Below are 15,882 nucleotides of genomic sequence, written 5' to 3' on the forward strand. Positions count from 1 at the left end.
GTTTTGCATTTAATTAGCAGAGATGTACACACACTTTTACTTCTCTTGTATTTCACATCTATAACAAATTCTACTGTAATGTCAAAATGTAAAATGTCTGACAGGTCTAAAACATGTTATTATTGTCTGAAGCAGTTTGCTTAGCAGTGCAGTTTGTGGTATATTTCACCTTTTGCTTGTGCTTTGTGAATTACACTTTTGTTTCTATGTAATTTGCGAAGGTTTAGTAACTTCAAAAGCTGCACAATCCTTTTGTGAATTTGCCCTGAAGTGGTTAGGAATGAGTCTCTGGTGTATAGACTTTTAACTTTATTTTCAAAGGTCATTGAGTAATTGTCAGAGAGATAAATGACCATGTTAATGGGAATGGTGGTTTGTGTTTCTAAAACCTTTCTTGATGAACAAAAACAACCACCCAGGGATCCAATCACAGTCTGTTCACTCCTCAGTAAATGAGAATTTATCTGGGGGCTGCTGTGATGTCTTCACTTCTGTGTTATTTTGCCTTTCAACTGTGGGGAGCTGCCACAACACAGTCTTTGCCTTTTTCTTGTTAAGAAAACTTCAATCAATCAATCAATATCTTTGGTTGTATCCTGGTTGGAACTTTAAATGTGTTGTTAAAACATGTCAGAGCACACGGCTGAAGTAGATATACAACAAATAGGATTGATTCTTAATAAAAGGATTGTATGAAAGATGAAATGATATGTAATTATGAGTAGTCTGACCCACTAACATTCAAATTACCAATTGTTTTTACTAATAAACTGCTCTACTGTACATTTTGTTTAGACTACCACTCTGATCGGACTGTTGAAGACAGCTAGGCTCCTGCGATTGGTGCGTGTAGCCAGGAAGCTGGACCGCTACTCTGAGTATGGAGCTGCAGTTCTCATGTTGCTCATGTGCATCTTCGCCCTCATTGCCCACTGGCTCGCTTGTATATGGTATGCCATTGGCAATGTAGAGAAGCCATACTTGGAGCACAAGATTGGCTGGCTAGACAATCTGGGAGTGTCCATAGGAAAGAGATACAACTACAGTGACCCTAGCTCTGGTCCATCTATCAAGGACAAGTATGTCACAGCACTTTACTTCACCTTCAGCAGCCTAACCAGTGTGGGCTTTGGGAACGTTTCCCCAAACACCAACTCGGAAAAGATCTTTTCCATCTGTGTCATGTTAATTGGCTGTGAGTATGTTATCTTTGATAGCATTTATTTTCTTTGATCATTACTTTATTCTGTTTTTATCTAGCACAGCACTTGAAATGGTTTAAGGCATAAACTTGTTATTCTTTTGTCTTCTTTGATCAGATCCTAGACCACAGATTGTCTGTTTATAGCAGTTAATAGTCTCAATGGATAAAGGAAATCATACCAAGCAATCTGTGTAACTCAACTCTCATATGTCTATATTTCAGCTCTCATGTATGCCAGTATCTTTGGAAACGTCTCTGCCATCATCCAGAGATTGTACTCGGGCACAGCACGCTACCATGCACAAATGTTGCGGGTCAAGGAGTTCATTCGCTTTCACCAGATTCCCAACCCACTGAGGCAGAGGCTGGAGGAGTACTTCCAACACTCCTGGACCTACACCAATGGCATTGATATGAACACGGTAAATAATAACAATAAGCACATCTACCTTCCACTGTTCCTGGAGGGGATACACAACAAAATTAACTGAGCTTGTTGAATGATTGTCACATTATATACAATATTTTAAAAACAACTTTCTGTCTCTTCTTTGCTTTCTGGATTCACATCTCTTCACTGGTAAGAGCAGGAGGTACATATTTTTATTTTTTTTGTCATAGTAATGGCTAAATAGGTCATTTGCATCCTAGCATGAGAAATGCAGTCATGCATATATATGTATATGTATGTATGTATAAATGTGTGTGTATATATGTATGTATGTATATATATGTATATATATATACATACATACATACATACATGCCAACTGTAATATGTGTAATGCTTTATAAAGAGCAGAATATAGCATAAAGGATTATTAAATGTGGTTACTGGTCATAGTATAATGATAATGTTATGTACAGTCAGTGCTTTCCCATAAGGTAGGTGCATGCAACAAAAGTATGAATTGAATGGTGTCTGCTCTGAGGAATGGCCCCGGTCTATAAGATTGTTGGCTTATTTGTTGTTCACACTTTTCATACAATACACTTCATCCTCACTCTGATATCATGTGTTACAAATTTAAAAAAATAAGAAATGGGCATGAAGTCAGAGTTGATTGTGCACTGTACTATTTATTCAGCTAAGAAACATACATAATAAGAAACATAATAGTGTATGCCTTTTGTATTTGATCATTTTCTTACTATACAATCAAGTATTTGATTGTGTTTAAATGGTCTATGAATCTGTGAAGTGTTTGCTTTCATCACATTCTTATCTCTGTGCTGTTGTCAAGCTTAAAGGTATACGATGCAGGATTTGCCGGTTGGTGTTTGTAAACTAAGCATTCAAAGCTGGCCCTTCCTTCCTGGCTCGACTGCTCGACTAGCAGCAGTCAGGCAAGCTAGACAGTGAGAGAGCATTGGCAGGAACAAAGTCGCGAATCAGATACATTGAATGTTTTCTGATTGTTTCATGGTGGTTATATTCTTAAGTAAATAAAAAAATAAATAAACACATCCACACAACCCTGTGGGAAGGTGCTGCCTTGCCACATTTTACTGTGGCCTCTCTGCTCTGTGTGTGTGTGTTTGGTGGAGCCCAACACTCTGTGTCTAGCAGACACAGAGTGCAGAGTGGAGTGGAGTATAGAGATGGATAAAGCGATATAACCTGGAGTCCCAATCTCAGACACTGCGTGCTGTTAATGATTGGGAGCTACACACCCACTGCCCAAAGGTTGATGCCTAGAAGTGTCCCACACAGCAAAATAATAAGAAAATACAGGTAGAGGGCAGGATCTCTTTAGATAAATACACCACTACACAATTCTAGTGAGTCATAAGTGCTGATTGAGAAGGATTATTTTATACATTGTTTTTTAGAAAAATCCTGCACAGTATACCTTTAATTACAACTTCTCTTTGTAAAAGCACTCATCTTCACACAGTTTCGGCATTTGTCTGTAAAACTATTGTCTAAATGGATCTCATTTGAGAATATCAAACCATTTTACTCACTGTTTTTCTCTGCATCATAGGTGCTAAAAGGTTTTCCTGAGTGCCTGCAGGCAGATATCTGCCTTCACCTCAATGATAATCTTCTTCACAATTGCAAAGCGTTTGAAGGAGCCACCAAAGGCTGCCTAAGAGCCTTGGCCATGCACTTTAAAACCACTCATGCCCCTCCTGGAGACACCCTGGTCCACGGTGGTGATGTGCTCACTGCTCTCTACTTTCTGTCCCGCGGCTCCATTGAGATCCTTAAAGATGACATTGTGGTAGCTATCCTGGGTAAATACAGTCTCTTATTGATTGTGTGTCACTGTTGTGTTGTAAGAGGAAATACTTAAGTTAATGGGAGTGTTGCTTCAAGTGTAATAATGAGCAACATGGGTGGCAGATGCTAAATTAATAAGAAAATGTAAAAAAAAGTTTTTTTAGTCTCCCCTAGATACGTTGTTTTTTGTTTGACCTTTTGCCACTGTCCATCACCAGTATCATGAATGTAATAGCAGTCTGTTGGCCTCAAAACCTGACGATCTCTCAGCTGATGGTGTGTTGAATGTTAGTGTCAAACCAGTTGAGACAAAGAAAAAAATAAGTTTGATCATGAAGTGGGATTCAAGGTGATATAATTCTGTTTGTTTTGTGACTTTGCACCAGTAGATCTTTTGTCAAGTGCTAGATTTTGCATATTATGGTGACACCTGTTTAAACACAGTAATACTTACAAAAATGTTCATTATGACTTCTCCGCATATCATCATAGTCCTTCTAACATGAATAATTTTGAAGTCATTAAAACAGCTAAACCACATTGTGTTCACACATTTTGACAAGAATAGCAAGGTGTGCCTGCAATCTCCCATTTTTGTCCTCTGGGCAATAGGGCTGTTCATGTGACAGGTTTGAGACTCTGACATTTCTATTAAGTGGCTTCATGAAAGGTTGTTTGGCAATTTCAAAGAACACTGGGAAATAGCTGCCACTTTTATGACACCACAGGAAATGATGGATTATTAAAAAGGGCAGTAAAAAACAGTTCTGCTTAAACAATTGTCAAGTTGAAATTTTAAATAATATTTTGCCTTAGTAACATAGTGATACTGAATACTCATTACTCTTGTTAGAATAATAACTTTTTTATTCTTCCTCACGCATGAATCACAACCAGGTGCTACAGGCCAAGCCTGGATTAATCTTGCCATTATTCATGAGATGAATGCTTTCCAAAGCTGCACCTGACAGAATGGGGTTTAAGCTTAGCAAAAGCTGCTGAATCACACAAAACCCATTATTAACAATCATACTGAAAAAGTCACTGATCTCATAGATCAGCACATTTACATTTACAGTCCCTTTACACCTTTCATCTAAATGCTTCTCGTATCCAGATTGTATCTAGATATGATTCAACCTGATTACATTTAGACCTGGTATTATTATCCACATTGCGATCCAATTGAGATCTGTTTGCTCTGTCCAGCTCAAACCACCATACATCACATCCTCCTATCCTACCTTTGCGCAGTGCCAAAAAAACAACAAAAAAGATTTTGCTTGTATACTTTCATCAGACCAAATAGAAAGCAGACACTTGGTCTTGTCTTGTCTCAACCCACAAGTGTCTTGAATATCCATAGCTTTCTTGCTGATTTCTTTCTAGTAGCTTAGCTCACTAACTGGCTAATGACTGCTACATCCCTAGTTTGGAACATATTTCTATCCATGTAATTGTTGTTTGCGGATAAGTGACGAATAAGTCTCTTCCACTGCTGTCTAGGCTAATGACTGTCTAAATCCTGGTGATGAGGGCTCTATGTCAGGGAGAGATACAACACTCTGAGTGAGGTTGTCATCTGTGGCAGAATGCTGACTGGTTCATGCTGTGAAATGCACACTGGCAACTAACGGATCATATCCTTTCTCAAGAACCCCTGCTTACAGTGTTGGCATTTAGTGAACCCCAGGTACAACAAAGAGATTTTTCATGATGGCCTTTAAACTAGACCTCTCGTCCTCTGCAAAATGGACCCTTATTCTAACAGAGGAAAGATTAAAAAGGTTTGCTGAAGAACAATCATTATGTGATTGTCATTTTAAACACATATTGTTTATTTGAACTAAACAACACACAAAGGATGTCAATGAAATAACTCGAGCAAAAGCAAGTAAAAAGACAATTGATGCACAGGCCTTGAGAGAACATCTACACAGAGAGGAAAAGCTGATTGATTTTCACTACCCACAAAAACAAACACCACTGCTGGCTTTTTGTCAGCCTGTGGAATAGTTAGATAAGTAATCCCCACAGCAAGCGTGACCGACTCTACTCGTTCAAGTCATTGCAGGTAAAGTTGAAAAATTTCCCTATTGCCAGTAAACCTTTTGTGAAGTTTTCTTGTCTGTTTGTGTCACAACCAGGAAAAAATGACATCTTTGGAGAAATGATCCATCTATATGCCAAGCCTGGAAAGTCCAATGCTGATGTGCGAGCTCTGAGTTACTGTGACCTGAGCACCATTCAGAGGGAAGATCTGCTAGAAGTGTTAGACATGTACCCAGAGTTTGCTGACTGCTTCTTCAACAACCTGGAGCTTACCTTCAATCTCAGAGATGAGTCTCCTAAGGTAGACAATTATATTGCAATGATTTATGAGACCTATAGGTTAAGTTAATGGCATTTAACAAGTATGTAAATTATCACAACTATGGATATGATAATAACAAGATAAAAGCCTCACAGCAATGTGGGATTGTGTGGATTACATGTTTTCCATGTGCAGACAATCAGTTTAGGTTTATTGGTGACTGTAAATTGCCTGTAGGTGTGACTCTTGAGTGTGAGTAGACATCTGTCTCCATGTATCAGCACTGTGACTGACTGGTAACAGGTGTACCCCACCTCTCACCCAATGTCAGCTTGGATCAGCTGCAGTTTCCTGTGACTCCCTAAAGAGCTAATGGATATAGAATAGATAAATGGATGACTATGGACGTTCACCATGATACTTAATAGAATATAAAATTAATAAATCAAATAAATTAGATTTGATTCCTATTGTAGCAATTGATTCCAATGCTCACATTGTTGCAGTCCTCCAGTTCCAATGATTGTGATTCAGATGGCGAGGGCACTAAGAACACTAAGAGAAGGATCTCCTTCACTCCAGATCTGTCTAAAGGTAAGTAGAAATGAATCAGCGCAGGTCCAGGAGAGCCTTTTTCAGCATGCTTTGTGGTTGCAAAATTGTTCTTTGTTATTGTTTACTGATCTCCCTGTGAGCCACTATTCTCTGTGGAATAGAGTACAGTGTTATTCCACTGACTCCTGTTGATTGCTGTTCTACAGGGGAAAACAAGGAAGTGGTTACAGACTTGGGGAGGGAGAGGGAGTCAAATGCGTGCCTAAAGAGATGTTCTGTCTTGGGTCCCTCTTCACACAATGCCCCAGTCTTGGACTCGGATCTTATTGGACACATCCAGGTCAGAGGCAACTTGGAGAGAGGTCCATCTTTTGAAGGTAATATATCTTGCTTTACTGATGTACAGGTAATTAATAGTTTTGACAAGACACTCAAAACAGTGTTGCTAGGAGTTTTTGGGTGGTACAAAGCAGAAACATCATTAGCCATGGTGAGAAGTCAGTGATCTTGATCTTGTTGCTGTGCTCCTATTGGGTGGTTGGAGCAAATGGGTGGAGGGGGTTGGGATCTTCCCAGGCATGCAAGGCTGGTTTGAGTAATAGATGAGTAAAACACTGCACTGCCATTTGTATTAGTATAAGACGTTAAGGATTTTTATATCTGCATTCTCAACGAACACAAGGTCAACTGTAAACATTTAATTTTCATTACAATCTAATATATTTATACATTTGTATTCTAATTGGCAGTAGTCTCATGGAAATGAACAAGGAAGCTGCTTTTTCATGTTCAATGTGGGCTTAATTATATCATCAAGAATGACAAGGACCACACAGTGCAAGGTAGTTGGCCTTTCCAAATTGGGGATAAAATGGGGAAATTTTGTTTTGTTTTTTAAATCAGTGGTTGTTTGAGTTAAATCCTATCAGTAGCCTAATGATAAATATCATCCAATTAATGTACACAGTCAACAAAAGTTGAACATTACAAGCTTCACAATGGCATTTTTTGTTGCATAGTTTGTGCACAAGATAGTATCTTTTTTACTGATGTTCATGTTGTTGTGTCCACCCTTACACATGTCAGAATCAGCCAATCCAGCAACCTCTTATTGTACACTAGATATGACTATAACGTAGAAATGCATGTACAGCAAGAGATGCAATTTATTTCCTCTTTTTAGTTTATTGTCCAGTATTCACACCTTTATAAGTGGGTCAAGCTTTACATTCATTTACAATGATGAAAACTATACAGTATTTCTTACTGAAGCAGTGTGCTTGAAATGTATCTGCATCTTAATCACGCTACAGTAGCACAAACTGCAAATGTGCTGTATGCTTATTTTTCTCATAGGAGTCTTATAGTTGACAGATCCAAATTAAACAACACTTCTTGCAAAAATCTCTCTAGCCAAGTAGTACAAGACAGACAGTGGGGGAAATGAAGGGGGAAAAGTTGGATGACTGACTGCAGCTCTTGTTATCTCCACTGATGGAAGGGTGCTGAAAATAAGGCAGCATGAGGGCAAACCTGAGTGCCATTCACGCTGAAGGCACACACGACAGCCAACTAAGATCCTCATATCTGTATGGCTCACCTTGGTAGTGCAAAGCCACCTGCACAGACTGCTGCACCAGATAATGACAGAACTAACAATCTCTCTGTTTAAAATCACAAAAGGGTCTCAACACATATTGCTAGACAGCCAGCTGAATACTAACAGGTGCCCAGCAGAGATAACAACGGGTTTAGTTAGCTACTTGAAAACATTGCATTAACAATTCTCCCAGTACAAGGGCTTGATGAATTACAACAAAGCACCTACACGCAGCTCTTCTGTAGAGATTAATTACATTCTATTTTAGTGAGGGTTTTTTTTTTTTGTGTGTGTGTAGTGATGACGTTGTTCTGACCCACATGTGAGGATGTAAAGAATGTGTGTCGTTTTGGCTCTCCAGATTTGTGCTGTGATAAATGGGTCTGTAAAAAGCCTACGGACTACCTGGATGAGTCAGCACAGTTCCAGGACCTGAGAGAGGACGATAATTCTGCCAGTGAAATCACATATGGAGAGGTGGAACAGCGCTTAGGTCAGCTACAAGAGCATTTAAACAGGTACATATTTTTAGAGACAGCATACACTTGTTTGATCCTCATTTAATTGTCATAAACTATGCATTACCCAAGAATGTGAACCAGTCTATATCAGAGGGTTTTTTTTTTCTTTTCAAGTAATATTTGTCCCTTTCATTATAGTTTAAGGTTTAGTATGTCAGTCACATTGGTTAAAATTACAGAATACTGGGTGTCTTTGATGCCCACTCCCTACAGTTGCAACAGATGATAATCAATATATGATGAGTGCAGGTTTAACCCCTTAAAACCCACTTACCAGTCAATAAAATCACATGCTGTGCAGTCACACATTGCTTAAACCTACAGAGCTTTCTCCTATGGTATAACTGAGATTCCTCAGTTATCAAAGATACCAATATGTGGGGCTGAATTGTATATGACATAATACCAAGACATCTACTATAGAATATTACCATTAGTTTGAATTGTGCATTCATAAAAATATGAAACCTTAGGTTTGAATATTTCAGTCATTGTGAACATCACATAACATTTATCTCACTGAGGAGTTGGAAAATAGAAACAGAGTCCATAAATGTGTCAATGTCAGGCACATTAGACTAAGATGATAATTCCAGCCTTAATACCACTTAAAGAAATGGGTAGGCATAAGTAAAACTGTGTTATGGGATTAAATTAAATATAAATAAAGGATACAGCAGCTGCTTTTTACAAAATCCCAAAACTAAATCTGATCTATAAACAACCCATTACTACTGCTCTGAAGCCTGCTGTTGAATCATCTGATGTGCGCTGCCACTGGGGGGCACCAAGGTTGCAAATTACCATATTTGACTCACAGTGGCTTGCCTAAAGACATTTAGCAAGGTTTATTGTCAAGGTTGCTTATTTAACAGCTAAGCAATAGTATTAGCATTTTTAGATAGTAAATGTAAAACCATTTTCAGACGACATGAGGCATTTTGGTCGCATTCTGAGGAAGTAACGCTATTAAGAATGCGATTATTCTTATCAATAATCCTACCATTTCTTTTCGGTTGGTGACTCAATAATTATTATGTGCTTCATTTTTTAAAGCTGTCACCTCCCACACTGGTAAAAGTAAGCTACACTTCCACTGCGATCGCTGGCAGCATGTAGTTCATTTGCTAATATACATGAGTAGGTGGAGGAAGGCAAACTGCCTGGCAGAAGCTGTTGCAGGACTCAGAGTGGGAGGCTGGATCTACTGGAAGCAGGATGTACCGCTGTAGAATCAGAACATATCAAGCCCAAGAATTAATTGGTACAAAGGCTTTATGTGTACCATTCAGCAGAGTAACACTCAGAATCCAAAACTGTCAAGTGAGAACAAAGTATGACTGATATATCTTGGAAACATCTCTCCAGCTAAGCCACTTTTAGCTTAACTCATCTTGATTTAAACAATAAAAATGCAAGTAAGTACACCCACCTTCCAGAATTAATAGATTTTGTTTTATTCTCAATGTTTCCTGTCAAGGAGAAAGACATAAACCAGTGACCGTAGTTTTAACAACGCACCTGCAGCCAGCAGGCAACCTGAAATAGACACACAAATGAACAGCAGGTGGTATTTTTGGCTCGAATTATCACAGAGAATTAGATACAGCATTGGGGTGCCTGGAATACTGGGCTGGCTCATTTTATTTAGCACAAATAAGACATTTTTATTCATTGCACGCCACCTGACCTTGTTTTCCACTAATGCTAGCTGGCTACAGGATGAGCAGCACTTTTCTGTCACTTTGTGTTTCTGTGGCTTTGACTAGAGATATTACTGGTGAAAAAAGTATTGATGTAGCATTCTTTTCAACACATACATATAAATAGCCACAAAAAAATAAGTTTTCTGCACCTGCAATGATTGTCTACAGTGTCACTGCTTCTACTGTAACCCTCATCAATTATTATCTAGTAAACAAATGTTGCTTCATGATTCACAGTGAAAGAGTGTCACAGTAAACCAAGAACATAACAAATGTTACACATCAAGTATTCAAATGCATGCTGCCTATTAGATGGGATACGAGTAATTAAAAGGTCATTAAACATTCATCAATTTTGCTGATTTGATAAAGAAGTTGGATGAAATCTAGTCATAATTAGATTGACCAAATAAGTGTGATACACCTATCTCCACAGTAAACTCTAAATTCATACCCCCCTCAAACAAATCTCATTATCACTTCTAGCAAGACCATCGTCTTTTGACTACTTCTCTGGCAGTGTGTTGCCACACCTCTGCCATTTCTTCATTTGTACACTGTTTAGGAGCACAAGCTCCATCTAGTGCTCAGTGAAGTAACTGAACTAGTCCTCAATTACTACATAATCTGATGTTTTAGAATTATGCATTTGTTGCTACTTATCTGCAATTGGCTCATTCCCTCATTCTTTTGTTTTCCTGTTCTTGTTGAGGCTGGAGTCTCAGCTGGTGTCAGATATTCAGACCATCCTGCAGCTGCTGCAGAGACAGCCGACCCTGGGACCTCCAGCCTACAGCACTGTGACTGCCAGTCCGGACTATCACAGACCTGCCGTGAAGGTTCAGCCAGTTGCTTTGACTGCAAGCCATTTTTTCAGCCATACGGGGACACAAGTAAGGATATTCAAGAGATCTTTTTTAGCAAAATGAAGTCTGGTATGTATGTACAGTATGGTATGAAGCATAGCATTTTTTTCTGGCAGAACACAGAAGCCATGCATCAGCTGACTGTTGAAATCACCATATTCATATCCATCATATTCACACCAGCTCGTCAGTGATGTTCAAGGACAAAATGAGGCAGGCTTTATATTCTGACAAGATTCCACTCTTTCTTAACGCAGCTGCTGCTCGCTATGCTTTGCTTCACACTGTTACTGATGAATGTCTGAATTGATTGGATTGTCTGCCACAGCATGTGCCAGAAAGTTTAGACAATCACAAGAAAGTATCTGAGCCATCTGAGGCAGTCTATCTATGATAACTTACCTGTCACCATCTGAATAGTTTTGACATGAAACACCATATGGAAGTCATCCTATTTTACACAATTGAAATTTTGGTTTCAAGTTTCATTTTTTGTGTTGTTAAAAAATATGTTTTTAAAGTTTCTATTTAGTTTTTCTAATATTACAAATATAGCTTTTGTCTGGAATTTCTATTTTGATATTTGACCATTGTCATTCAATTATCAACCTCTGTTGCTAAAAATAGGTTACCAGGCTCAATCAAAATGTTGGAGGAATATACTCTCTTCACTTTCATTTATGCAGGTAGCTAGAATGAACTGTATATTTTCTGCCACTCTCCTACTCAGGGTCCCAACCACAAACTGGAGAAGGCCATTCAGGAATCCAAAGACTCTCTGTCGAGCTTGTCCAACATGAATGCACCCAGTGAGGACAGCCTTACAGCATTGCTTGTACAAAGACATACAGAGCCACAACAACAGCAACAAGAGATCACAGGCCGTCAACAGTCTGCGTTGATCCTTCTTCCAACTGAAACCTCTTCCTCCTCCTCTTCCTCCCCACCCCCCTCTGACTCCAACTTTAACACCACTGGACTCCATAGACCTGCCTCAGACACACAGTTTCCAAGGCCATAAACCTTCCAGCAGCACAGTGTTCTAATATCTGTGTTGTAATGCTGTAATTACTAAGTAGCAGCTTTTTTATCAGCATGCTGGCACAGACATCTGTATTGTTGATTTGCAGTTGCTTGGTGATAAATAAGATGGGTTTTTTTCATTATGCATGTGGATAAAATACTGTTCTCTGCAGTCAATGGTGTATTAACCGGCAGTTTCTGCAGTTATCAGTATAATAACAATGGTTACATATTGTAACAACAGTTCCATCAACACAGGAGCCCTCTGATGGCCTCCTTAATTATCATCACTTGTTTTTGTAGATCCATTCACTGAAGATTTATGTGTAGATGCCCAAACAATCAGGAAGAACTTTTTTAATCCAGTGCAGACTGACCACATTTCCTCATCTGTGAACTCAACAGTTTCTTAACTATATTATACTTAATCAGCAGGGATGCTGGTTAAATGGCGCCACCTGGTTGTGATAGAAGTAGCACAACAACACCTATCCAACTTTATGTTTTCCCCAGGCTTTGTGCTCTAATGGACTCTCTATATCCCTTCCTGCATCTCTGCTGCAACACTTAATATCCTGAAACACTGACTGACATACATAATTCTAGACTGGTTCAAATGTGTAGCATTCCAGGACACACACATCAATCCATCACATCATATAGGTGTCTTCGTTGTGTCAGCAGCAGAGCCTCTAAGACTGGCTCCCCAACACTCACCAGTCTGTGAACCAGGTGGAGGATGGCCAAACATGCCTGTAAGTGTAGTGCCCCAGCACAGTAGTATTCAAGCCAACAGCTTTGAAACGCCCTAGGTAAAGTAGCATGATTGGCAAGGATCGTGGTTCAGACCAAAACACAGGGACTTACGGAAAAGGCAGGCACAGAAAAATAATTCTCCAGCCTCCTCTTAGTGCAGGGCATATGCCAAGAGAAAAAACAGTGACCTTTAGGCAGAAAGCAAAGGAGAAGAGCAGTCCACATATGCTACATACTATAGGTCACTCAAGTGTATGTTAGAGAGATCTGAGGGACATTAATCTAGAATAAATGCTCAAATGTTGTGGCAAAACAGGAAATATGAAGAGGCCATCACATCACACATGTTGTTTACCAGTTGTAAAAACTAGTCCTAAGCACAGATGTTTGGAAAGACCAAGACACATAAAATGCAGGTCAGGCAGAGCATTGACCAAGACCTGTCTATGGTCTTTGTAGAAATAGCATGAGCTGCCAGGAGAACTCCGTGGACAGATAGGAACAGTAGATTTTCCCACCCCACATTTTTTCTGTTTTTAATGAACACATTTAGACCTAGAAGCGTACAAACACAAATGGATCTGTTGGGCATTGAGCAGTCACTAAAGCAGTTTTGGATCCAGTGCCTTCTTCACTGCTGGTGCTGTCCAACCCGGATTTATCCTGCTAGTGCAGGGATCTAAGCACCTGTTTTCAAGCCTGGTCCTACCACCTTTAGCTATCACTGCCCCTTATCAGATTTTCTACAGAGGGCAGCTTACTGTCACCACTCACTGCCAAATTGACCCTAGACTAGAAAAGAAAAGTAGGGACAAATGATGCGACTTAAGATTGTACATGTAAATGGTGGCTAGATGCAACTCACCACTGTTAACATGGCAGGCTGTGTGGACATAGACTTGTCTAGGCAGTTGGCTACCACAGCATGGCACTTGGAAGCAACCCTGCATTGCCTTTTTTCCTCATTGCTATTGTACAGGTATGATCACCTGAGCAAGCTTTGTAAATTTTACAACCAAATCCTTTTCCACTTGCTGAAAACTTTGCATAGCACCCAACAGTAAGGCACTGACATGGCCCTATGTGGAAAAGAGGTAATCTTGTTTTAGATCAGTTTGTTTAAATTGAGCTAGACCTACTGTACTGCGACAGTAGCTTCTAGCCAGAATCATGACATGGCACACCCTACAAAACGTTTTTCATTTACTTAATTTAACAAAGAAATGCATCATTTTCAAAAGGTTTTCCCTGATGCTAGTGTACAGTGAACACATTGCTGTTAGAGCCCATTTGAGTCTGAAGCCTGCGGGGGACATACATCAGCCTGAGACTATATGATAATGAATGGACTATGTAAACTATTTTCTGCAGCTATTCATGTAATACAGCATCATTACAAAGGTGTGAGAACAGTTTTCTTATCCTTAGTTGTATGCCTGTTTTCTCTGAAGTGTGACTCAGGGGTTATGGACAATTGCACTGCAATATACAGTACAGTATCAAGTATACTGTAGTTTTCCTCTTTAAACAATGTGCATTATTACTGTGGTCACTGACGTGCACCTACTATATAACGCTACGCCAACAGAACACAGCATACATGCTTGTCCAGGCAGATAATATAACATGCAGATTTGAGAGTATTCTGCTGTTATCCCAGAGCTACTGTAGGCCTCTGACAAACAGGTATGATGTAGGCATTTCTACAGGGCAGTGCATGTGTTTTATATCTATATATTAACTGTTTTGCACCGCTTATGAGCCCAAAGTAGCACATTACAATATTAAATGATGTCAGCATACCTATCTCTTTTTAGGATACACTTGGAAGGGGGGAACAGGGATTTGAAACACACGGAAAGTTATTACTTGCGCATAAACAGGCCCGGAAGAGGGTCTTGTGCCTATACAATCAATCCAAATACTAAGTCAGCATCTTCATATATAACTATCTATATATACAGATCATATCATTTCCCTGTACTGTTTTGGTGGCAATGTACATTAAATATAAAATGTTGTTAGATTCTAGAAAATAAATACATCATATTGCCAGATGTAAAAAAAATATTTTTTTTAACTGAGTAAATTATTTTAGAAAATCTCTTGCAAAACAGTAGTACATGTTTGTTTTGAAGCTGTGGGAGCAATAAATGAAAACACACTTATCACTGAGTGACTGGCTTTCCCATTTTTTAAGCCCACATGGACATATGTGTGTACTGTAATAGATTAGACTTGATATGAATTGTCCTGGTGGCTTGGTGAACAGGTGTCCTGTCCTGTCCAGGCCAGGGATTACTCTGTAATATATTATTTTTGCTTTAGCAGTTGATCAGTTGTTGGGTGGTATTTGAGGATAAGTTGTTGTCAAGGGACCCAGAATTTCTAGCTGTACCCCTGACCATGTACTAACCCCACAATAATTGATATCACCACTGCAGAATTAACCTTTTGTATGAATTGAGAGAACAACATATAATTATTTATCAAAATTAGATACAAATTAGGCTATGTGTGGTATAATACAGGGTGTCCACAAAGTCTCTTTACAATTTAAAAAATTAATTACAAAAGAAATTGATGAGATATGTTAATCAGATGTGTTCTATATACTCAGTGGTCAAAGTTTTTAATCACATTGCATTTGTGTATTGTGTATCGAACAAAGATATGGGACATCAACGACCTGTAAGCAAAAGATCACTGATGCCATTGCCACCATTGATGAGGCTATGCTACAGCAAGCATGGCAAGAAATCGAGTACCGTCTTGATGTGCTTCATGCAACTAATGGTGCCCATATAGAGGTGTATTAAATTATTACATTTCCACAGATTTGTCTATTCATTTGCTTTTGTAATACATGTGTTAAATTGTAAAGAGACTTTATGGACACCCTGTATAAACATAACTAAAATCATTTGTACTTTGTACTCTAGCTTAGGGGTGTAGCATGTAGAGTCTATCTCAAGGATTTGTTCACAGGAGTTTTGAGCTTCACCATGGTACAGTACATCAGTAAGAATGTAGAAGGGACAACTGATGTGTCTGTTCAAGCCATTTATTGCCATACATGTAACAGGAAATGAGGAATGTGATGTTCATGG

At 39.0% G+C, this 15,882-nt stretch overlaps 1 protein-coding gene across 1 annotated transcript in view; it reads left to right on the plus strand.

Moving 5' to 3' along the window:
- Window positions 1–12,014, plus strand: part of LOC128367718 (potassium voltage-gated channel subfamily H member 7) — a 34,819-nt gene extending 22,805 nt beyond the window's left edge. The window contains exons 8-17 of the mRNA XM_053328329.1: window positions 796–1,195; window positions 1,427–1,626; window positions 1,795–1,797; window positions 3,193–3,445; window positions 5,579–5,784; window positions 6,252–6,339; window positions 6,507–6,677; window positions 8,262–8,418; window positions 10,840–11,020; window positions 11,724–12,014. Of these exons, the coding sequence (XP_053184304.1) occupies window positions 796–1,195; window positions 1,427–1,626; window positions 1,795–1,797; window positions 3,193–3,445; window positions 5,579–5,784; window positions 6,252–6,339; window positions 6,507–6,677; window positions 8,262–8,418; window positions 10,840–11,020; window positions 11,724–12,014 (1,950 nt within the window). The remainder of the gene's footprint in view (window positions 1–795; window positions 1,196–1,426; window positions 1,627–1,794; window positions 1,798–3,192; window positions 3,446–5,578; window positions 5,785–6,251; window positions 6,340–6,506; window positions 6,678–8,261; window positions 8,419–10,839; window positions 11,021–11,723) is intronic.
- The last annotated feature ends 3,868 nt before the right edge of the window (window positions 12,015–15,882 follow it).

The sequence above is a fragment of the Scomber japonicus genome, chromosome 11, assembly GCF_027409825.1.
Source record: "Scomber japonicus isolate fScoJap1 chromosome 11, fScoJap1.pri, whole genome shotgun sequence".
NCBI classification, from domain to species: Eukaryota; Metazoa; Chordata; class Actinopteri; order Scombriformes; family Scombridae; genus Scomber; species Scomber japonicus.